Source organism: Mesoplodon densirostris, chromosome 9, assembly GCF_025265405.1.
Source record: "Mesoplodon densirostris isolate mMesDen1 chromosome 9, mMesDen1 primary haplotype, whole genome shotgun sequence".
NCBI classification, from domain to species: domain Eukaryota; kingdom Metazoa; phylum Chordata; class Mammalia; order Artiodactyla; family Ziphiidae; genus Mesoplodon; species Mesoplodon densirostris.
The window spans coordinates 26,526,009-26,549,308 of NC_082669.1; the positions used below are offsets into that span (position 1 = coordinate 26,526,009).

Sequence of the window (23,300 nt, forward strand, 5' to 3'; positions counted from 1 at the left end):
CCCTAATCGAACTCCCGGCCCCCAGCTACCCGGGCAGGGGTCCCCAGCCTAACCCGACGCCTCCATCCAAGAGGAGAGCTGGCGCCGCAGCTTCTCACTGATTGGCTGGTCCTCGCACGTCGGTCTCCGTGGCAACCGCCTCCCGGCTCCATGGCAACCAGAGCCGGCTGGCGGGAGCGCAGCAGGGAAGGTAGCCCCAGCGGAGCTCCGGGCTGACTGGTCCCCGGGGCTCCCCGCTGTCCCACCCTTCAGCTCTCGGGCAATGGAAGGAAGATGGAGAAACACGCCTTCCTCCATTCTCAGCAACTGCCCCTGCCACACCCCCGAGGACGCAAACCCTCCCCGAGCTTTCCGGAGATGCGCCCTTGCTTCCACGCAGGCCCACCCGCACTCAGATTCGCCGAGCACCCGCCCTGTGCCAGGCTCCGGGAGACAGATGAAGATTGTCACCACCCCAGAGATAGACGGGGGCGGGGGCAGGCAATCAGAGCAGCCATTGTTGCGGAGGGAGTCTCCTCCATCCTCAATCTTCTGTTGGCTCTACCCCAGAGCCCACGGAGCCAGGGGCTGCCTGCTGGGCATCTCCCCGGTGCACCAGGCACCAGACACATCATGTCCCAATCTAAGCCCTGCATCTTGCATCCCTCTCTGTCGCTGGAAATCTGTCCGTCTGTCCCACTGTTGGGGGACTCCTCTTCCTCCCTTTCCTCCACACCCATCTTCACCCTCTTGGGTCTTGGAAGCATCCAAGAGTTTCTAAGTTGCTCCTTCAGGGAATTCCTTGGCGGTCCAGTGGTTAGGACTCGGCGCTTTCACTGCTGGGTCCCGGGTTCAAGCCCTGGTAGGGGAACTAAGATCCCACAAGCCACGGCACAGCCGGGGGTGGGGGGGAAGTTGCGTCCTCCTAAGGCCCCTTTCTCATCGCCTCAGCGGAGTCCTTCTTAAGTCTCACTTCTCTGCCAGCCCCTGTGGCATGAGCTTGTCGCCCTGCTCCTTCTGACTAAACCAAGAAAAATGCAGGAAATTAGAGACCACCAAAACTGAACTCTCAAAGATGAAAAGAGGAAGGTGAGCTGGTGAGGGACCCCAGGACTGGAGGAACGGCAGAGCAGCCCACCCAACGGAAGGGGACCCACGCCCGGCATTTCCTAACCCACCCCTCCTCCCCACACACAGCTGCTACCAGGAGGGCCAGGTATTCATCCTCATGTGGACGGGAGTCTGTCACAATTCTAGGCAGTCTGGCAGAACTGGTACGACGATCAAGGGAAGTCTCGTGATATGGGGTCAAGGGAAGCACATTCCTCCCCACACCGTGCCCCACCTCACTCAGGCTCCTGCCCCCCTGCCCCCCAACCAGAGGCTCTGGCGGATGGGGGCACTGGCAAGGGAAACCCCACCATGGCAGGCTTTCGGGCTTCCTCCCCCAGGAAAACACCCCCTCCCCGACCCAAGGCACAGGATGGTCCAGCCTAGTCAGTGCCTCCCACCCATTCGAGAGCACCAGCAGGGCCCAGCGGCATGAGACCAACACAGTGCAAGAAAGCCCCTGAATGTTACACTGTCCTTAGAACCACAGGCCGTGAAAGCAGCCCAGGACCTGCATCTTGAACCCAAACAGGATGACTGCCTGCTAAAATTAAAAATTTGAACATAAAAATTTGAACATAAAGCCTGTCTGGGATACAATTTTAAAAAATCACCCATCATACCGGGGAAATCAGGGAAGAACCCAACAACCAGGAAAATCACATCTAGAAGAAAATTTTTAAGAAACACAGAACTGAACTGAATGAAGATAAAAATATAAAATATCAGATTATGTGGTCTGCAGGTAACAGTGCTAAGAGGAATATTTACAGCATATCAGAAAAGAGGAAAGGTCTCAAATCAATCATCTAAGTTTCTACCTCAGGAAACTAGGAAAAGAAGGGCAAAATAAAACAAGCAGAAAGAAGGAAAGTCAAGAGCAGAAATCAATGAAACTGAGAACAGGAAAACAACAGAGGAAATCAATGAAACAAAAAAGAATAGTTCTTTGGAAAATTGATAAAATTGCAAGATGGACAAAAATAGAGAAGACACAAATGACCAGTATGCAATGGGGGCTATGATGGTTAATTTTATGTGTTAACTTGACCGGGCTTGGGATGCCCAGTTAGCCCGTTAAATGCTATTTCTGGGTGTGTATGTGAGGGCATCTCTGGAGATTAGCATCTAATTCAGTAGACTGAGTAGAGATCCGCCCTCACCAATGTGGGTGGGAATCAGCCAATCCGCTGGGGTGGGGTCAGAGAGAAACAAAGATGAAGGAATGGTGGATTCACTCTCTTCTTGAGCTGGGACGTCGTTCTCCTACCCTCGGACATTGGACTCCAAGGCTGATACCAGTGACACGCCACCCCACATCCCTCCCCGTTCTCAGGCTTTTACACTTGGACTGGATTTATACCAATGACTATGGTTTTCCTGGCTCTCCAGCTTGAGAAATGCAAATCATGGGACTTCTTGGCCGTCATAACTGCAGAGCCAATTCCTGTAATAAATCTCCACTTACATTTTTCTCTCTCATATATTCTGCTAGCCCTGTTTCTCTGGAGAATGCTGACTAATAACAGGGCTACAGAGTCTGAGGGCATTTCAAGGATACTAAGGGAACGCTACCAACAATGCTCATAAATTCAGCAACTTTGAAGAAAGGGACAATTACTTGAAAATTGAAATCTACCAAAAATTCAAACTAGATGAAACAGATAATATGAATAATCCTAAAACCATGAAAGAAATTGAATTTGTAACTTAAAAAAAAGCTTCCCCAAAGAAGTCTTCAGGCCCAGATAGTTTCACTGGAGTTCTACCAAGTACTTAAAGTAGAATTAACGTCAATTTTAGACAATCTCTTCCACAAAATAGGAGGAAACACTTCCTAACTCATTTTAGGAGACAAGACATACCCTGATACCCAGACCACGCAAAGACAGTACCCAAAACAAACAAACAAAAACTACAGACCAATATCTCCCATGAACATAGGCACAAAAAAATCTAAAATATAAGCAAATCAAATCCAACAATGTATAAAAAGAATTATACACCATGACCAAGTAGAATTTATTCCAGCTATGCAAGTGTGGTTCAACACTTGAAGATCAATGTAACCCACTACACCAACAGACTAAAGAAGAAAAATTATATATCAATTGATACAGAAAAAGCATTTGACATAGCCCATCAGCCAGTCAGATTAAAAAAAAAACTTCTCAGCAAGTTAAAGTAAACTTGATAAAAATCATATACAAAAGCCTTACAGCTAACATCACCCTTGGTAGTGAAAGACTGAATGCTTTCTAAGATTGGGAACAAGGCAGGGATGCCTGTTCTCAACAGAAGCTCCCCTCCACCGCCCTTTTTTCAAACAGTGCTGGAAGTTCTAACCCCTGCAGTAAGGCAAGAAAAATAAGTAAAAAGCAGATGGACTTCAGAATGAAAGCATGAGGAGCTCCACTGACCAGCTCCCCAGTGAAAACTGGTGAAAATTATAAAACAGGCAAACATTTAAAGCTCCTGGAAAGGGTCTGAAGGGCAAATAGGTGAAGAAATAGCTATTCAAGATCTACGCTGGGAATTCTCTGGCGGTCCAGTGGTTAAGACTTTGTGCTTCCACTGCAGGGGGAGTGGGTTGCCCCCGGCTGGGGAACTAAGATTCCGCATGCCACGTGGCACAGCCAAAAAATAAAATAAATCTGTGCAAATTTACGAAGAAAGAGTCTAGAGTATTTGAGAATCCACCTTGTGCAGAGTGGTGCAGCCAAGAACACAGGGCCCCTCACCCCCTGCCCCTACCCTGGGGGGATGAAGGGCTTTGACACTTATCCTGCCCCCAGATACCCGCTGCTGGAGCTGAACCCCAGGTAAGTGTGGCCAAGAGGTGGGGCTCCCTTCTGTTTAGCCCCCACTTGTGGGAGAGACTCTATTTCACCAAAATTTAGAACTTTAGTGTTTCAAAGGCCACCATCAAGAAAGTGAAAATATAGCCCACAGAATGGGAGAAAATATTTGCAAGTCATTTATCTGATAAGGGACTTGTTTCTAGAACGTATAAAGAACTCTTACAACCCAATAAGACAACCTAATTAAAAACTGGACAAAGGATCTGAATAGGTGTTTCTCCAAAAATTATATGTAAATAGGCCATAAGCACATGAAAAGATATTAGTCATCGTGGAAATGATAATCAAAACCACAATGGGATAGCGCTTCACACCCACCAAGATGACTAGAATAAAAAAATTAGGTAAGTGTTCAGCATTTGCCATTAGGCAAATGCAAGTGAAAAGGTATCACTCCATACCCACCAGCGTTGCTGCAGGAAACCCTGAGAACACCAAAGGCTGGCGGGGATGTGGAAGACTTTACTGCTTCTCACGTGGCCAGTGGGGCTGTAAGATGGTACAGCACCCCCGCAAACACTGTGGCAGTTTCTTAAACAGCATAGAAATCCCATACGACCCAGCAGCTGTATTCCCGGGCACTTATCCCAGAGAAATGAAAGCTTAGGTTTACACAAACACCCGCACACAGGGCTGAATCAGTCTACCAGCAGTAACAAGGAAGGACCTACTGGATGAAACACCACAGAACGGTGCCGTGAAAAAACCCAGTATCTAAAGGTTATATACTGTATGATTCCTCTATAGAACATTCTCCAAGTGACAGAACAGACATGGAGGACAGGTTGGCAGTTGCGGGCTAGCTGAGAACAAGGTGGAGGCGTCCTGGTGGCAATGCCCATCTCCTGCATGTGGACCTTTATTCCCGTCAGTGTCCTGGTGTGACATGTGCCAGAGTTCTACAAGATGTCACCTTTGGGGAGACTGGTAGGGGCACAAGGGACCACTGTGTAGTCCCTTACAACTGCAGAGAAGCTGTTAAAGTATCTCAGATAGAAGCCAGAGATGCTGGTGAACAGGACGAGCTCCTTCCTCCGTGGGAGCTCCCAGAGGCGCCCCCGCTGGCTCAGCCCCCGTGCGCTTGTCCACACTCGTCCTTCCCTGCGGAGTGCTCCCTGCTCCCTCACCTTGCCTGGGCTGGGACTCAGCAGCTCCAGAAAGCCATCTTGGCTGCCCTTCTCTCTGGGTGAAGAACCCCCGCCAGCCTGTGCAAATGACAAGGACCCACGTCCTGTGAGCTGGTGCCCCATGGTCCCCCCTCTACCCCAATGCCTGTGTGACTCACTCTGAGGGACCGCTTTGGGGGAGCGGGGAACAGCTGGGACGGGGGCCCACGGGGGCGAGATGGCCCTTCTCCTCTGCTCAGCCCAATCACACCAGCCTCTCTCCACTCTGTACTGCTGGAGGAACATGACACTGCCCTGTCCTCAGCAACGTCTCTTGTGAGGGACTGGAAGAAAGCCCCCCCCCCTTTTTTTTGGCCATGCTGCGTGGCTTGTGGGATCTTAGTTACCCAACGAGGGATTGAACCCCGGCCCCCAGCTGCAGAAGCATGGAGTCCTAACCACTAGACCGCCAGGGAATCCGGAGAATGCCTATTTCTTTCCAGCATTTGGGGGCGCTGCTGCTGGTGTGGTGAAGGGGGCCGGGCTACGCAGGCAGACGGTTCCCCCAGTGGCAGCAGACACCACGGCACTCTGGTCCGGGGCCTCTTCTGGGCCCAGCGGCGGTCAAGTGCACGCCCGTCTCCTACTCAGAGCCAGTGCCTCCCGAGTGACTGGCCTCATGCCACGTGGCAATGTAGGCCGTCAGGGTCCACCCCTCTCCCAAGACCATCGGATGGGAGGGGACCTCCCAGGATGACTGTCATCAGTAACCACGCCATGATTAGAACCCCAAGCCATGCACTGAAAACCCAACTGGTCCCCCGGGAAGGTCCTCGTGTGCCGAGGCTCCGCACTGCAGGACTCGGCCTGTGCAGGGCTGACTGCGTCTGAGCAACAGGCCAGCCGTGCACGGATGTACACGAGAAGGGTCCTCCGCGGGTGGCAGAGAAGCTGGTACAGAGAGGCAGCTGATTAAAGATTTATTACCCACGAAAGAACGACCTGCCACTCAAGAGATGCTGGCCACCAGCCCACTTCCGGCCAAGGTCCTGCCCTGAGGTTTGTCCTCGAGCGTGCCACCTCTGGCCCACCCAGCGCTCGTGGCTAGGCCTCCAGGGGAGTCCGGCCCCCTGGGCACACAGTCCTCGCTACGGGACAGGTTACTTGGCCAGCTCCTCCGCCACTGCTTTGCGCATCTTGTCCTTGAGGTAGGCGCTCTTCTGCCATTCAGACTTGAGTTCCAGCCACTCGTAGTATGGGACCTGGGGAGGCAGGAGGCAAGTCAGGGCAGGCGGGGACCCTTGTCCCGCCTGCTGCCCTGCACACCACACCCCTGGCCTCCAAATCCCGAAGGAAGCAGCCCACGGAGCTGCTGTAGCATGGGTGGGGAAGAGACCCTGACTTGGTCGGTGCTCAGAGCTGCAGGGGCCCACGGCTACACAGGACCAAGAGCAGCCTCTAGATTTTAAAAGTTGTACCAAAAGCAAAACAAAAAACTCAACAAGAGAGTCACTAATGTGAATCTCTGGCCCCTAACAGGACAGCCTGCTCCCGTGGCAGAAGTCTCTGCAGTGAAAAGCTGGAGCCAGGCCCCAGGGCCGGAGCACGGCAGAATCCTGGATGAGGCACACGTGGGCACTCGGACCTGGGCACCTGGTTGGTCTTACCCCGTCTAAGAGGCCCTGGCTGTGGAGGTGGGAACAGTGCCTACGGCATCAGATACTTAAAAGCTGTGTGACGTTGGGAAGGACACAACACCCTTTCAAGCTTCCCTTTTCTCACGTGAAGGGGGAATCCTAACATGGCTGACCTCAAGAGCTGGGGTCCTGACCTCAAGAGCTGGGGTCCCCGTGAGCACTGGCTCCTCCCATAACCCGACTGGGCCGGGGGCTTCTCCCTGTGCAGTCACCGCCCACCCAACAGATACTCACATCGACCAGCAGGAAGCCAGCGGCCAGCAGGTGGCGCCGGGCCAGCACGAAGCGCCCCAGTAAGTCTTTGCTTCGGCTGTTGAAGTTGGGGAACTCCCAGCGCAGGAAGGCCAGCCTGCAGGGAGAGGGGCGCTGTGGGTGCTGACAGCTCTCCTAGGCCCCTGGAGAGAAGAGGGAATGCTGAAGAGCCAAGTGCACGTGGCCCCCAAGGGTTGTGTGGTCGCTCACCTCTTGGCCCCCGGGGGTAGTGGCTGGCTGCCAGAGGGCAGGGCGAGATGAGGGGCCACAAAGGTCCTCAGGGGCAGGAGCTGGCTGTCGGTGTCCAGTAGCACCTCAGCATCTAGGGAGAGCACGGAATGAAAACGTGTTGGGGACTGTCCCTTGGCGTCCAACTGGACTGACAGCCCCGCCCCTACGGTGGATGAACAGAGACCCTGGAGAGCAGAGGGGGCAGGTTTAGAACAGTCCCCAGATGGGACTGCTGGGAGGGGAAGGGGGAGGGGGAAGGGGAGGGGGAGGGCCCTCACCCAGAACCCAGCCATACTGCGTGGCCACCATGAAGCTGCCCTTGTCGGCACTCCCCAGCAGCCCCTTCAGCGTCTCCTGCAGCTCCTTCTGCAAGGGGGTCACCTTCCTGTCAAGGGCCGAGGGCCTGGGGACCAAGGCCGAGGCTGGCAAAAGGGGGCCCATGTACTCGGGGTGCTCCAGCTGGGCAGTGGCATTGATATGGAGCAGCTTCTGGAAGGTGCTTTGATCCTTTGGGGACTTGCCACCTAACAGGAGAGGATGGAGAGAGAGGGGAGGGGCCGGCAGAGGGCCAGGAGGAAGAGGGCGGAGGGACACGGGGGCCAGGTGTGAGAGCCAGAGGCACCCCTCACCCTAGTCTCACCCTGGACTCTGGGTGAGGAGCAGCGGGAAGAGGGTTTGCCGGTCACCCACTAGGAGCGGACAGAGAAGGAGCAGATGCTGGGTGAGCCGGGCCTGCCCGGTCTCCCCGATGGTGAGCGGAGCCCCGAGGCTCCCAGGCTCCCTCCTGGCTCAAGGCTGGGGCGGTACTTGGGATGGGATGGGGTGGGGTGGGGGCCGGGCGGGGAGGGGGATGCACAGTGGGCTTGCCATCACTCAGGAGAGGGAGGAATACCCCCCACTGCTCACCTAGAAACTGGGTGTGAAACTCAGGGTGGAGCACAGCCTGCAGCTCGGCCTCCAGCACCTGCTGCAGCACACACAGGGCCCACACCACGTCCACCTGCAGGGCTGGCTCCAGGCCTGCCAGCTCTGACCCCAGCTTCTCATGCACCTGGGCAAGGACGGGGTGGGGTGGGGAAAGCAGGTTTGCTCCATGGCCGCAGGCATCCCTGGGCGGGCAGCAGCTGGAGCTGCGTTATGACCTGGCCACGCTGAGGCCCAAGGGGGTGATGGGGAGCAACGTTGGCCAAGGTGCTCTTGGTCAGGATTGGGGCACCCCTGGTGGAAGGTACCAGAAACCCTCCTCATCCCTTAGGCCCAATCTGGACAGCAGCTGGGTTCCCCCCGCTGCCCCTCCCACTGGCAGGGACCTATGGCACAAAACCACGTCTCCTGCACAGGGGAGGTATTTCTGGCCCTGAGAGGAGTTAGCGATTATGAAAGGGGAAGCAGTTGGCCGGCTGCGGCAGTGCCCACCGCGGGGGCCCTAGGGTCATACCCAGTCCACTCACAGGACGCTCTCACCCCTGCAAGTGGATTGAGGTCTCTGAGCCCCAACAGGGCCTTCAGGGAGCACTAGGAAGCAAGAGCAAGGGTCCCCCAGCCCTACTGCTCAGTGAGCCGTCGGATGCCCTCCTGACCCTTGGCTGCCATGCCGGATTTTGCGTTTCGTCCCCAGACAATCCCTGGGACGCCGGGCTCTAGCCAGCTCCCTCCACGTCCCCATGCCGGGCCTTCTTCCTTACTGCCTACACCCGGGGCCCCTCAGCACAAATCTGGTCTCTTCCCTCCCTCCCACTCAGTCCCGAGCTGCTCCGAGGAGGGCTGAGCATCCGAGGCAGGGAGAGTGCAGGAGCTGGGGGCGTGAAGACTGTACCAGGCTGAAGAATGGATCCTCCCGTTCTGGGTGGAAGTTCACACGGGCGAAAGCCAGGAGCATGTTGTACAGCTGTGGCAGAGTGATGCTCTGGGCTCTGTCCAGGACGTGCTGGGCCGGTCAGGGAGGACACAAAGGCCGGATGAGAGGGGCCCGGTGGCCAGTGCCCCACGCAGACCTGGTCCTCCCCCAGAGCCCACGAGCTCCCAGCCCCAAGGGGTAATTTACACAGGGCAGTGGGCAGAGGGCCAGACCCTATCCTCCCAGAGGCAATTACACACACAAAAGGTCCCTGACGACAGCTTTAGAAATAAATACTCCTCAGCCTACAAACACAGTTTCAACCTGTTGCACAGAAACCTAAGTGCAAACATCCTCTTTCTTCACAACTCCATTCTGGGGCAGCTGGAAGTTTAGGGAGAGTTTTGAGTGGATTCTCAGGCTCGCCGTCTACACTGCTCCCCACACAGCTACCCAGAGACAGACAAAAACTCTACAAAGTTTGGTGAAAGAATGGAATAAGCCGTTTTCAACTACATTTTCTTTCACTACTTTCACTACGTATCACTTCTCTCCAAATAAAAGCCAGAATAAGGACTCCATGTTTGCCACCAGAAAGTGTTTCCAGGCCGGAGGGGCCTCCCTAATGAAACGACCAGGGAGCCGGCTTAAGCAGGGGGTCAGGCACAGAAGGCCCTCAAAGCCAGGCCTCAGGTCTGTACCCCAGCTCACCTGGGCAAAGGCCTCAAACAGGGGCAGATTGAGCCACTTAAGGAAGGCAAAGGACTTGGTGCAGCGGGCCACCTCGCTGGACGTCAGGCGAGGAGTGTGGGGCAACAGGTCTGCAGCCAAGCGCTGGAACACCTGCGTCTGGTGGAAGCCGAGTTTGCCTTGGGGACAGAGCCCGAGATGTAACTGGTGAGGATCGGCAGGCCACCCTCAGGCCCACCCGCCACCCACCCTGGTCTCAAGGAGTAAGAGCTTGGTGTCTGTAACCAAATTTATCCCTGAGGCCCAGCAGAGAGGATCAGGGCCCGTGAGTCACAGTGTTTCTGTGGCAGCCTCTTAGGCCAGTGCCCGCCACGGGTGAGGCAGGCACCGAATTTGACACAGCTGCGGCCAGAACTCAGCCTCCGCCCCACTCTGCTCTCCGTGCACAGGGCTCACCATAGGCGTAGGCCAGGTCCAGGAGGATGCCTTTCGTCAGGGGGAAGGGCTTCTGGACCAGGTGGTACGAGATGGCCCGCAGCAAGGGCACCGACCGCCGGTTCTGAGCTGCCAATGTCACCAGCACCTTCCGCAGCTCCTCGGGGCCAAACTGCTCCACCAGCTCCAGGCACTGTCAACCACAGCCGGCAGGGGTCAGCTCGACGGCCCGAGGGCCAGGGGTCCCATGCAGTGCAGGCCCTGCGAGACAGTAACTGGGCCTGAGCTTACTAAACACAGGCCCCATCTGTGCGGGGCCTGCCCCACGCCCACCCCAGGGAGCCCCCAGACCGGGGCGCCATGTCCGCAGCCAAACTTATCCCCAGGTCCCAGGGCAGGGGACCTGGGGCCCATGAGCTGCAGAGCCTGCTGTGGCAGTCATCTGGGCCAGCCCCCGCTACTACGGGAACAGGGGCTGAATTTGACTTGACTGCGGGGCGGGGGGTGCAGCAGGGGGTGGGCAGGCGTGGTATCTCTAGGAAGCACTAGCCGGAGGCTGAGCCACGGGGGTGGCCCAGGACACACTTCAGGAGGTGCCAGCCACGCCGCTTCCAGGTTATGTGCAAGACGCAATTTTGGAGGAATACAAAGGAGTGGGGTTCAGGCTCCACACCCCCCTAGATGCTTGGAGGAGCCAGTGGGTGCGGAGAGCTGCCTCCAGCCGTGTGAAGCGCCAGTCCCTCCAGGGCCACGCCCCAGACTCCGGACAGAAGCTGCCAGGGCTCTGGATCCCAGTACCTTGTCCTCCAGGCGGGTCATCAGAGACTCGGAGAGGTGCCCCGTCTTCATCATCATGGCCACCACCGTGCGGCTGTCATCGATTTCTGCCCAGCGCCGCTCCAGGTGCACCAGCAGCTCCCCGAGCAGCTCCTGGGAGTCCTGCTCCTGCATGTAGGTGGCGCTGGACTCGGCCAGGAAGGCCAGGTGCTTGTACTTTAGCCTGCGCATGCGCCAGCGGACCTCCTGCTCCACCGATCGCAGCTCCTTGGAGGTGGGGGGAAGTCCCAGTGCATAGAGGCTCCGGAGCAGCTTCACGAGGGTCCCATGCCAGACTGCAGTTATCTGGGTGGGGGGACACAGGCAAGGTCACACCTGGGACCCTGTTGACCCTGTGCTGTTACAGAGCGGGCCAAGGCTCCGAGCTGGTGGCTGCCTCCCTAGAAGCAGCTCTCCACCTGCCACTTACACAGGTGCACCAGGCTGCTCCTCCATCACAGCCTGTCTGGGCCAGCAGGCCCACCACAGCGCCCCCTGCAGGGCATGTCTCCAGGCCTCAGAGGAATACGGGGGCCACTCGCGGAGCCCTCGGGTCCCACCCCCAGGGAAGGCAGTATTTGGTAGCTGAGCAGGGCTCTGCTGTCTGCTGCGCTGAGGCTCTTAACTCTGCCACTCTGCAAGTCTCCTGAGCCCTCATCTGTGAAATGGGGCTGCACTGCTGAGAGGGGGAGCTGAAATCACACACACGACGTGAGGGGCAAACAAAAAAGCTGTTGTGCGAAAGGCCGGGCAGAAGAAGCAAAGTATGAGGGGCTTCCCTGGCGGTCCAGTGGTTAGGACTCTGCGCTTCCTCTGCAGGGGCCGGGTTCAGTGCCTGGTTTGGGGAACTGAGATCCCACAAGCTGCGTGGTGCAGCAAAACAAAATAATAGGTATGAATTTGATCTCAGTATCACAAGAGCCCCCAGTGGCTCCTGCTTTTTCTGCAGATTTCCCTGAAGTAGGAGGGCTCTTTAAAAGAAATCTTATTCACTGCTTACCCTCCTAAATACTTTGTTCCTGGTTCATTACTAGCTTGTAATTTTGTTACAATGTAATTTTGTAATTACAATTTTGTAATTTTGTTCCAAATGTCCAGTCTTGTCTCTAAAGCTTACTTTGTGTGTAAAATGTTCAATGAATAACAACTAGAATTATAGTCTTAGAAAAAGAAGGGATCTACTTAATTTTTGAGTTATATTCTCAGTAAGAAATAAATCTGTACTGTGGCCTGCACATACACAATTAACTAAGACAAAAAGTTCCACGAAACACTTCCCTGACTACATGTGAACTGTTTTCTACATTACTCTATCTCATTAAAATCACTTGGCCACTTCTACTACACTTTCATAACCTACAGTTTGAAAAAAATTCATTTAATGTGGCCCCTTCCTTGAGCTGCGAGTCTCCTCCTCCTCATCCCTGACAAGTGGACACAGGACCTTGCCCTTCTGGAGCAGCCAGGGGGAGGGTCTGTACCTCTCTGCTGCGCCCCAGGCCCTCTGGCTCCAGCAGACCCCACGGAGCCACGGGAAGAGTCTGCGTGAAGGGAGTCCTTCCTTACACGGAACATAAACTGGGTAGAGTCCTGCCCCCAATCCCTGCCACACACAGGTCCCTTCTCTCCACGCTCCACCTTTAAGGATCTGATCGGATAACGCCCACGGGCAGCTCAAGATCCTCCGCTAGTCACCCCTCATCTCCTCCAGCCTCAAGAGTGTATCCCCCATCAGCCAGACACTGAGTGGGGGCTATGCAAGCCAAGACTGCAGGGCGAGGGGGAAAGCCCCCAAGGCATTGAGAAGAACCGTGCTCGATCCTTGTGCTTCTATTTACTGTGTCTGCGTTGCCTGTCTGTAAGATGAGGACAGCAATATTCACCTAACAGACCTGCTGTGAGGATTAACAAAAGAGAAAGCAGACCTAGTTGGGAAGGAAATCCAAAAAAGAGGAGTTATATGTATTCGAATAGCTGATTCATTTTGCTGTACAGCAGAAACTACGGTGTAAAGCAACTATATTCTAATAAAAATTAATTTTAAAAAAAGAGAAGAAACACATTAAAGTACTTTGGAATCTATAAAATGAAAAAATACCACTGGACGTGGAGGGCCTGAACACACAGCAGAGCTCCTATCTATACCCGGAAAGTGACTGGATGCTTTGGACTCCGGGGCCTCTGCTGTTTTCTGCTTGTTGAACCTGCAGGAAGGGCACTTGAACCCACCTGGCTGTTGACAAGATGGAGAAGTTGCCGAAAGCGGGCATCCTGTATGAGCAAGGCTTTGTCTTTCGGCTTCTCAGACAGCAGGCGAGAGAGCTGGATGAGCGTGAGGGCAGCGTGGTTCTCGTGCAGACAGTGACCGCCACCCAGAAGCTCCAGGAGCTCCTCTGGCCTGGTGGCCTTCTCGATGAGCTGGTCCACCTCCTGGCGCTCAGGGTAGGGAGTAAACACCTGTTCCTTCTCCACAAGCTCTGACAAAGGACCTGGGAGGTGGGAGCTGGATGAGGTAGCCGAGGAAGTCAGAGGCTTCTGGGCTCCCCGGGCGAGTCTCAGCTGGCCAACCGGGGACACAGCAGGGGCCAGACGGGTGGCCTCCCTCAGGAGGCACGTGCATCGCTTCACCAGCCGAGCAGCCATGGCGGCCCGGGGGGCGGGGAGAGAAGCCTCCTAGCAAGTGACTCCAAAGCCCTAAAGAGAAAAAGGACAGAGAAGGGAGTGGTGCAGAGGCAGTTCCCGACTTCCAAACACAACAGAAGAACCAGACAAATGAAAGGGAGTCACAAGGACTTCCCTGGTGGCGCAGTGGTTAAGAATCCGCCTGCCAATGCAGGGGACACGGTTCGATCCCTGGTCCGAGAAGATCCCACATGCCGCAGAGCAACTAAGCCCACGTGCCACAACTACTGAGCCCGCGCGCCACAACTACTGAAGCCCATGTGCCTAGAGCCCATGCTCCGCAACAAGAGAAGCCACCGCAATGAGAAGCCCGCACACTGCAACAAAGAGTAGCCCCCGCTCTCCGCAACTAGAGAAACCCCGCGCGCAGCAACGAAGACCCAACGCAGCCAAAAATAAAGAAATAAAATAAACTTATTTAAAAAAATAAAGAGAGAGTCACAGCCACAGTCCCCATAAACCAGCCCAAACCTCTCCTTCCTGACTGACCATGTGCATGCAGCAGCGTTTTCTGAAGCAAAAATTTCCGAGGGCTTCTGCTTCAGTACATAATATAACCAAATAACCAGACTTAGGAGCATCACAGTTTGGGCTGGAGGGTTTCCAGTCCTGGCTGTAGAATCATCTAGGGAATGGTTCAACACCTCAGAATCCCAGGCCCGACCCAAGACCTCTTGAGTGGGAGTCTTGGCACACAGGGCTTGAACAGCGTTCCCCCCCTCTTTTTTTTTATTTTTAAAAGTACGCAGGATTAAAAATTATTGACTTATGGAGACGATGAGACAATATTTTAAATTAGACTCATGGAAAACCCTGGACATATCGTCCATATATACATCCCACAGCTTCTGTGGATGTTATTTTAATACTTATAGCTGTGTGAGTGAGCCTCCCCAAACCAACCAACACTATTACTCACCGACCTACTAAACACACAGACACACACACTTTCCAAGAGCAAACCTCCTGAACCAATCATAAAAAGCACTTCACAACATGGCCCAGAACTATCTTCCCAGTTTTACCTTTTTCCTCCCTGGAACACACCCTCATTCTAAACAGGCCTTGCACTTTCATTACACCTTGGCAGGGCAGGGCAGGGCAAGGCCTGCTGCCTTGTTTTTTTTTTTAACCCCCCTTCATAGGGTTCGGAAAATCACCCCCCATCTTCCCGCACCCAGACGAAAAACGTTACCTCCTCCAAGAATGTTACATATCCCGATGCAGCTGCTTTTAACAACTCTGTGCTGCTCACCAGCGTGAATAAATGACCTGGGTAAGGCACACCGCCGGGGCACGATAAAAGGCGTTATAACCTGGGCCTCCCTCCTGCCAAAGCAGAGAACGTGTCTGACCTTCGATTTCCGAGAACTTGGTCTGGGACATTTTATTTTTACGTGAGCTCACTGTTGCAGCTGTAGAAAGCTTAGATTAACTGTACATAAAGCAAGAGACTCAGAGAGGAGGAACACCGACCCAAGGGTAACATCCACCATCCACAGAGCCCCAAAGGCGGGGAAGCACTGAAAACGTTCCCGACTAAAGACTGTCCTACGAGCTAGCGAGGAAAACAAGTTCAGAAGCCCAACTGGGATTTGTGGAAACACCAACCCAGAAGTTCGGCCCTCAGACGCAGAAAGAGAACGACGTGCACGAAGGGCAGCCAGCGACAGCGCAGAGAACCAGTGCGGGGCTCGCAGGCCGCCACGCGGGACCTCGGAAGAGGAGCGCGTGCGCGCGAGCAGGCGCGGCTCTGAACCGGGCCCGCCCCCACCCCCGTGCCCCCAGCCCCCCACCCCTACCCCCTGCGTCCCGTGAGCCCTCCAGGTCTCCTCTCCCGGCCACGCCCCCATGCCTTCAGGACCTGAGCTCCTCAGGACCCTCTTCCCCCCGGGCCCGAGACCTACGCCGCCGCCGCCGCCGCCGCCGCTACCGCAAGCGCCCCAGCTGACCTCCATACGCCCCAGCACGGCCCTGGGCCTACGCTGCGCGGCGCGCTCTTTTACGTCACTCGGCGCGCCGCCGGAAACTAGGCTCGCCGCCTGCCGCCCAGCCGGAAATCACTCCCGGTTCCTTTTTCCTGCTGGGGCGATGTTTGCTCAGGGCACGGACTAGATGAAGTGAGTGACAGTTGCTGAGCAACTTTGGAAAAATGGGAAGGGCGGTGGGGAAGAATAGAGTGTCCAGAAACGGAGGCTGGGAGGCCTGGGGACCCTCTGGTCAGTACCCAGCCCTCATTCGGAGTATAGGAGGCGACGCTTTGTCGTCAGTGCGTGCTTCCCTCCACCTCCCAGCCCCGCGCCTTACCCGCGGGTTTCTCACAGCCTCTAGAGAAGCCCCGGCTGTAGACTGCCCAGGGCTGGGCTGTGACACGCTGGGAAGGCCTCTCAGCACAGGTGTGCGGAAATATAGGCACAAATTGCCTAGATCTTGCAGTTTTTCCAAAAAAGGATCTAGGATTCTGGAATTTTATGTGCAGTCTCTTGACTTTTAAATATTGACGTTTACTTGTAAAAGAAACTGCGGGGTAAGCCAAGCAAGATGTATCTGAGTTTTGTAAGTGGACTTGATTTATCTTTCTTCCTGCACGACTTTTTATTTCCATGGAATTAAGAATTGCTTTGTTTTTTTTTTTGGCTTAAGATTCCAGGGACCTGCCTGGCGGTTTATTTTTATTTTTATTTTTTTAAATAAATTTATTGGGCTTCCCTGGTGGCGCAGTGGTTGAGAGTCCGCCTGCCGATGCAGGGGACAGAGGTTCATGCCCCGGTCCGGGAAGATCCCACATGCCGCGGAGCGTCTGGGCCCGTGAGCCATGGCCGCTGAGCCTGCGCGTCCGGAGCCTGTGCTCCGCAACGGGAGAGGCCACAACAGTGAGAGGCCCGCGTACCGCCAAAAAAAAAAAAAAAAAAGAAAAGAAAAAGAAATAAGTTTATTTATCTTTGGCTGTGTTGCTGCACGTGGGCTTTCTCTAGTTGCGGAGAGCGGGGGCTACTCTTTGTTGCGGCGCGTGGGCTTCTCATTGCGGTGGCTACTCTTGTTGCGGAGCACGGGCTCTAGGTGCATGGGCTCAGTAGTTGTGGCTCGTGGGCTCAGTAGTTGTGGCTTATGGGCTCTAGAGCGCAGGCTCAGTAGTTGTGGCTCACGTGCTTAGTTGCTCTGCGGCATGTGGGATCTTCCCGGACCAGGGCTCGAGCCCGTGTCCCCTGCATTGGCAGGAGGATTCTCAACCCCTGCGCCACCAGGGAAGCCCTCCTTGGCGGTTTAGTGGTTAAGACTCTGTGCTTCCAACGCAGGGGGCGTCGGTTCGATCCCTGGTCGGGGAACTAAGATCCCACGTGCTGTGTGGCTTGGCCAAAAAATTTTAAAAATGGAAAAAAAAATTCCATGTATTTGTCACAATTTCTACCTCAATCCTTCACCAGTTGTATAAATCTCTCAAGATGTTCAGACACTTCGGCTAGGTCACCAGTTTAATCTTACTGAAGAAGTGTCTTCCTGAACCTTCTGACCTCCTATGTGGATTATCACCTCTATGCTCTCAGCGCGAGTGTCGTCCTGGGATCTCCCTTTACCAGGTCCTCAGTGTTCCTTTTGCTTCTATTGATGCTAGCTCTCTTATTTTCTGTTCTTTATCTTATTTCTTGGTGTATGTCCTTGTTTGGGTGGAGCGCATCCTTCAGTACCTCTGTGAGAAATGATGCAAAGGAGGTCAGTAAAGGCCTTGCAGGTCTAAAATGTCTTTATTATATCCTCCTGCTTGATTGATAGTGTGGCTGGGTGTTTTAGAAATCATTTCCTGATTTTGAAGCCTTGGTTACTCTGTGAGCCTCTAGCTTTCAAGCTTTTTGAGTTTATGTGGAGTCCAAAAATTGTACGTGAGGTGTTTTTTCGCCCACCTTCCTTCCCTTCCTTCTTCCTTTTTTTTCCTTCCTGTTTCCTTCTCCTCTATTCTTTTCCTTTTTAAAAAAATTTCTAAAGTATGGAATCTAAATCTAAATCAATGAACAAAGGATGTTGCAGCCATCAAGCCACTTACAGCTGCACCTTGATGGTGAGCCGAGGGGACTCAGGATGGGAAAGAACAGGATACTGGCCCCAGATAGCTGAGGTGCGTATCAAAGGAATGATTTCAGTGGGCGCAGACTAGCATCTTTGCATACATAAAAAGCGCTGAATTAATTAACTTGAGATGCTCGGTTTTCTTTAATTAACAGTAATCTTCTGTTGTTCTGACCACCTGGTTTTTGTTACAAAACTATATATCCTGGTTCCTTTTCAATACCTCTTCGGAGCAGTCCCTCAGAGCAATCTGAGAGGCTGCCTCCCGGGTTTGAAATCCTCAGTCCACCAAATAAAACAATTCTCAGCTTTTAGATTGTGCATTTTTTTCAGTTGACAGGAGCCAGTCCAATGAGACCACGTATTACATGATTTCATTTATATGCAGTGTCCTGAAGAGGCAAGTCTGTAGACCTGAAAGTAGATGAATTGTTTTCAGGGGCTGGGGAGATGGGGGCGGTGGTGTAATGGGGAGTGACTAATGGGTATGGGATTTCTTTTTGGGGTGGCGAAAATGTTCTGGAATTAGATAGTTGCACGATTAACTGAACGTATGATGAGCCGCTGAGTACACATTAAAGAGCGAATTTTATGTTAGGTGAATTTTATGTTAGGTGAATTAAAGCTGTGATATTAAAAAGAAAAAGAAAGCGCGGTGGGCTAAAAAGAAGGAACTCTGGCACGTGAGTAGAGCATAGTAGCAGTGAACCTCGCCATCAGGCCATTTTCTTGGGTATCTGCTGCTGTCTTCTTCTTAGGTCTTTCCTCTTGGGCTGGTGAGACTCTGCAGAGGCATTTTCAGAGCTGCCAACATTTTGGGAGCCTGACTGAGGAGGACAACTGGGTGGGGCGGGGGGTGTGTGGCCTCAGGTTTGAGCATGCGTATGTTTCCTTCATCATCGTTACTGTTGCTAGGGAACAAACGACGCTGTTTGCTTTATTATGCTTGTGGATGTTTTGAGGATGGCTTGTCTCTGCTGTGCAATGACTGGGACCTCCACTGGAACCACTCAGAGCTAGAGACAGTCTACCAAGAGCCCGTGTGTGCTGGCCTCTCTTGCTTAGCTCAGGGGTTCAGCCGTGGGTGCTCCAGCAAACAAGGGAGACCCCGTTGCCTTTCATGACCAGCCTCAAGAAGCACACAGGGTCTGCGTTCTCCATGGTGGAAGTGGCCATGGCCCCATCTAAACTCAAGAGGGGGTCTCTGACCTCAGTCTCAAGGGGAGGAGTGCCCAAGGATTTGAGGCTGCATTTAGAACTGCCACAGTCACTCAGATTTTAACAAGGTAAGCCTGCTCTCCCAGAGGGTTGAGGCAGTTCATTCCAGATGCCCTCCACTACCCTCTCTGGAGAGAAACTTCTGGCATTTTTTTGGTGGGGAGAGGTGTTGGAGAAAGGTAGTTACTCAGTTCTGTGGGTTTATTTATTTGGCTGCATCGGGTCTTAGTTGCAGCACAAGGTGGGATCTTCGTTGTTGCGGGAGGGATCTTTTTTTTTAGTTGCGGCATGCAGGATCCTTTAGTTGCGGCATGCAGGATCTAGCTCCCTGATCAGGGATGGAACCCGGGCCCCCTACATTGGGTGCACGGAATCTTAACCACTGTGCCACCAGGGATGTCCCCTTATTTCCTTCCTGATTCTACTTGCTAGCACCCTCCACCTTCCTCCTGATCCCAGAACTGCCTTATTGGTAACTTTGAGGGATGGAATGGCCTGGGGCGGGGATCTGACCTAAATGCCCTCTTCAGACAGCAAGGTCCTCGATGAGGAACAAGCCATGGGCCCACCTGGCAGGACATCAGAGCTGTAGGAGATGAGTTTGTCTCCTTCCCAGAGGGAGGGTGGAAAGGAGAGCCGGGATACCTCAGAGCCTTTCTCATCCAACACACTTGCTGACAGATGGAGAAACTGAGGTGCAGAGAGGTGTGGGTACTTGCCAACACCTGTTCCCATTCCAGTTGGAATCAGGGCCAGATGAGCTGGCAGATGACCGTGAGGAGGTTAGGGTACCAATTTGGTCCTACTACCTGCCCACCCTGTAACCTGGGCCGAGTACTGAACCTGCCTGCCTCAGTCTCCAGGTCTGTCAAAGTGCTATTTCAGGATGTGTGGTCAGGATGCAGGGATACAGGCCTCTGTCGGGAGCCCTCCAGATAAGCCCCCCACGTGGATGCCCTCCCTCCCTTCCCTCTGCCTCCTTCCAGGCTGATCCTCGCACTCTTGCTACCACCCTCTGCTAACAGCGGCTTCTCTCCTAAAATTGTGCCTCAACTAGATGAGCAGCCATCCTGGTGTGCCCACCATGGTCCTGGTTTCAGCACAGGAAGTCCCCATCAAGGGAAATCCCCCAGTCCCAGGCCAACCAGGATGGTTGATCACTATGTCCTCAACCTGCCCTCTCTCTTGCCCCAGGTGGACTCAAACCACAACCTGCCAGAAGCCCTGGTGTGCAGAAGAGCCCTGACACAGCAGGTCCGAGGCTGCCAGTCCTGACGGGTCTGCCGGCCAGGTTGGCCCTCCACTGGTGTCTGGAAACGTGGCTGCTAAACAGTTCCCGACACTGACAACAACTTTCCCGCTATGGTAAGAGTAGCCCCCTGTGCCCAAACTGGACAAGTAGTGCGCTGTGCTGACAGCTGCTTTCCCTCGGAGAGTCTGGAATTTTGGTACACGCCGGGCAGAGGGTGCCTACAAGAGCAGCCCCTGATAAAACCCCTGGATGCTGAGTCTCTAACGAGCTTCCTTGGAAGACGCTTCCTGCCAGTGGTCCCAGCTTGTCGCCAGGGAATTCACTGCCTCCAGGGCGACTCTCTGGGGAGAGGTCTAGAAGCTCATGACTGGCCTCCTCCAGAGTCCACCCCACGTGCCTTTGTCTCTTTGCAGGGTTTGCTCTGTCCTCCTTTGTGAGAATACATCGTAGCCATGGGTGTGACTCTACGCTGAGTCCTTTTGGAGAATCACAGAACCTGGGGGTGGCCTCGGGGACCCTGGACAAACCTGGCCAAGGGCTCTCCTCTCAGGAGAAGACTTTCCCTCAGGGCCTGGTAGCATTCATGCGTCTCCAGACCCCCGAGTAAGAGGAGGAATCAGACCTGGTGGCTGTCCCAAAGTCAGCCTGGCCCCAGCTCTTGCTGGGCACATGAACATGTCCTTTCTGCCCTTCTCTGTGTACAGGAAACTGAGGCCCAGGGAGGGCAGGACAGCCCAAGAGCACATGGAGAGTGAGCACCCAGGTCTCCTACAGCCACCCAAACCTCCCCATGCCTCTCCATCCTGGCCGGGGGCTCCCTCCCAGCTGGGGTAGGGTGGTGGACCTTCTGCCCTCCCGAATCCTGAACACAGCCGGCTTCCCGGGGCCCACAGCCCACGGAATGACTCTCCCAGCCTTCCCCCTTGCCCTTCCTTCCATCATGTCCGTCCTTCCATCCCCCTTGCCCATCACTCCACCTTGCCCAGCCTTCCACCTCGTCCACCAGCAAGTCTTGCAGAGCCCTCCTGGTGCGGGGTGGAGAAGTGCACGGTATAGTTGATGGAGTGGGGCCTGGTGATGGCAGCCTGTGGGCCAGGCACTGAGCCGTACTGATGGGGCCCTTCTTACAGCCTCTCCTGCCTTCCACCTGGGCTCCTGCTCTGGAGTCTGCAGGAACTGAGTACCTGTGCTACAGGGGGCGGCCTCTCTGGGCATTGCAGGGGTGATAGAGCTATGGTGGGGCTAGGGGATCAGCCTAGTAGGTGCTGGGAACTCTGGGGTGGGCTGCTGTGAGCAAGCATCGAGAGGTGGTGCAGTGGGGAGAGAACCCCCTTCACAGCCCCTGGGTCTCTCTGGGATGGATGTCCAGCCCTTGAAAGTGACTATTAAAATATAGTGTGTTAATAGGAAATCTGAGATGACTGCCAGTGAAGACAGTTTATCATTCACAGTTCCCAGGAGAAGGAGGCACATCCCTCCACGAAGAGCCACACGGGGAAGCACAGAGTCAGCCAGGAGGTGGGGAGGTGGGGGGCAGGAGTGGGGAGAAACTGTGGGTAGGAGCCTTTACTGTGGTTTCCTTGGAAGGAGCTGGAGAGACAGGATGAACAGGCTTATTAGGACCGGCTAGTGTGAATGATGTCAGTGGGCTCTGGGGTGGAAGGTCTCCCCCTAGTGGTGTGGTCCCTGGCCTTGCACTGGGAGAGTGACCAGGAGTATAAGACCCCCTAGACGAGGTGGTGGGGGTGTGGTCTCCGGATTGGTTACTTTGCACCCCCAAGGAGGGGTGTGGGGGGCAGGAGGCTGAGCAAGGTGAGTCAGGCATATCATCAAGGTGTCCAGTGTATGCATGTAGGACAGATGTTAGAGCATTAAGTTTACAGAAGCTGGACACGTGGTTAATGCAGAGACTGGGGCGTGATGAGCATTCTCTGCAGGGGAGGAGTCCTCAGCATGGCGGGGGGAGGCTGGTGAGCCCCCACTCCATTCCTTCTAAGCTCAAGTCAGGGTGGGCTCAGGGCCCGCCGGGGATCTTTTCTGGGTCTGGGCCCCGGCAGGAGCGGCAGCTCCGTCGAGGGGCTCAGCTCCATCCCAGACTCACCTCTCTCCCCAGAAGCTCTTCCAGCACCTGCCCAGCACAGGCGAGGGTGTGGGAGGGTGTGCCCACTGTCCTCCAGCCTTCGGGCTTCCTGGAGGTACAGTAGCACCGCACTGTGAGTCCCTTTGCATGGTAGGTGTGGCTCCCTCAGGACCTGTAGCCCCATCTTTCTCACACCCTGGAACAGCCCTTTACCTGCCCAGCGTCCAGGCCTCCCTCCCGTGCGTCCTCCTGCAGCCCCTCCTCTCCGGCGCTAAACTGTGCTCCCAGCTGTGCATTACCCAACTCAGGACCTTCCAACGTGGCCGCCCACACACCCCTCCCACCATCCGGCCCCCAACATGCCCCAGTCCTGGAAGGCCAGCTTTCTTTCCCTTTTTACTTTTTACCTCCCCTGGGAGCAGCTAGAAATGCAGAATTCCAGACCTTCAGACTTGGACTCTGCGTTTTGGCAAGGTTCCTGGGATTCGGGGGCACCTTGAAATCAGGAAGCCTTGCAGCCTCACCCAGCAGTCTTTGACTTCCTGGAGCTGCTGAAAGCAGCGTGTGGGCCCCACCTGCCTTTCCAACCCAGTCGGTCTGGGTGGAGCCGTCTGACACCACCAGGTGAACTGCCCTAAGCTGCACTGTGAGTCGCCTGAGGTGGCCAATTGGCCTGGGTGTAGGTGTCTAAAGAACTGAAAGTTGCTCATGTGGACAACCGGGCTGCACATAAAAACTGAATAAAAACTGAATCTGGTCTTTGTCCCTGGCACACAGCTTCAAAAGCTCTTGCAAATTCCTGAGTGTTAGGAATTTCCTTATTAATTTCCTTTTGTTATTTGTAATGAGCCCCTTTCCCATACCCAAGTTTATGCTAATGAGGTGACTCTAGGCGTGTGATTAGAGGGCTGGGGATTGAGTTAATCACCAATTGCTGATGATTTCCTTGTAATGCTTTTTTAAAAAAATTATTTATTTATTTGGTGGTGCTG

General features: G+C 54.4%; 1 protein-coding gene and 2 non-coding genes across 6 annotated transcripts; all 3 read right to left on the reverse strand.

Annotated features, from left to right (window-relative positions):
- Positions 1 to 6,023: 6,023 nt before the first annotated feature.
- On the reverse strand, positions 6,024 to 15,696 carry TBRG4 (transforming growth factor beta regulator 4). 4 transcript variants are annotated; one of them, XM_060107506.1, is made up of 11 exons: positions 15,649 to 15,696; positions 13,244 to 13,708; positions 10,997 to 11,320; positions 10,220 to 10,391; positions 9,785 to 9,942; positions 9,053 to 9,163; positions 8,143 to 8,287; positions 7,515 to 7,760; positions 7,216 to 7,327; positions 6,988 to 7,102; positions 6,024 to 6,318 (listed from the first exon to the last, which is right to left on the reverse strand). In XM_060107506.1, the coding sequence occupies exons 2-11, from the start codon at positions 13,655 to 13,657 to the stop codon at positions 6,217 to 6,219; spliced, it is 1,899 nt and encodes a 632-aa protein (XP_059963489.1). In that variant the 5' UTR covers positions 13,658 to 13,708; positions 15,649 to 15,696; the 3' UTR covers positions 6,024 to 6,216. The 4 variants fall into 4 exon arrangements, with proteins under 4 accessions (XP_059963489.1, XP_059963485.1, XP_059963486.1 ...); XM_060107502.1 differs by having other exon boundaries at positions 15,604 to 15,680; XM_060107503.1 differs by lacking the exon at positions 15,649 to 15,696 and adding an exon at positions 15,308 to 15,436.
- Positions 10,036 to 10,170, reverse strand: LOC132496562 (small nucleolar RNA SNORA5). Its single transcript, XR_009533458.1, has one exon. It is a non-coding gene; the product is annotated as a small nucleolar RNA SNORA5 (small nucleolar RNA).
- On the reverse strand, positions 10,557 to 10,693 carry LOC132496563 (small nucleolar RNA SNORA5). The gene has a single exon (XR_009533459.1). It is a non-coding gene; the product is annotated as a small nucleolar RNA SNORA5 (small nucleolar RNA).
- Positions 15,697 to 23,300: the final 7,604 nt, after the last annotated feature.

Coding starts and splice junctions, on each gene's coding strand:
- TBRG4 (XM_060107506.1), bottom strand. CDS start 13,657: ATGGCTGCTCGGCTGGTGAAGCGATGCACGTGCCTCCTGAGGGAGGCC. Junction 10,392..10,996: donor TGACCCGCCTGGAGGACAAG/GTACTGGGATCC, acceptor TGTGGTTGACAG/TGCCTGGAGCTGGTGGAGCA. Junction 7,328..7,514: donor GCAGTATGGCTGGGTTCTGG/GTGAGGGCCCTC, acceptor TGCTCTCCCTAG/ATGCTGAGGTGCTACTGGAC.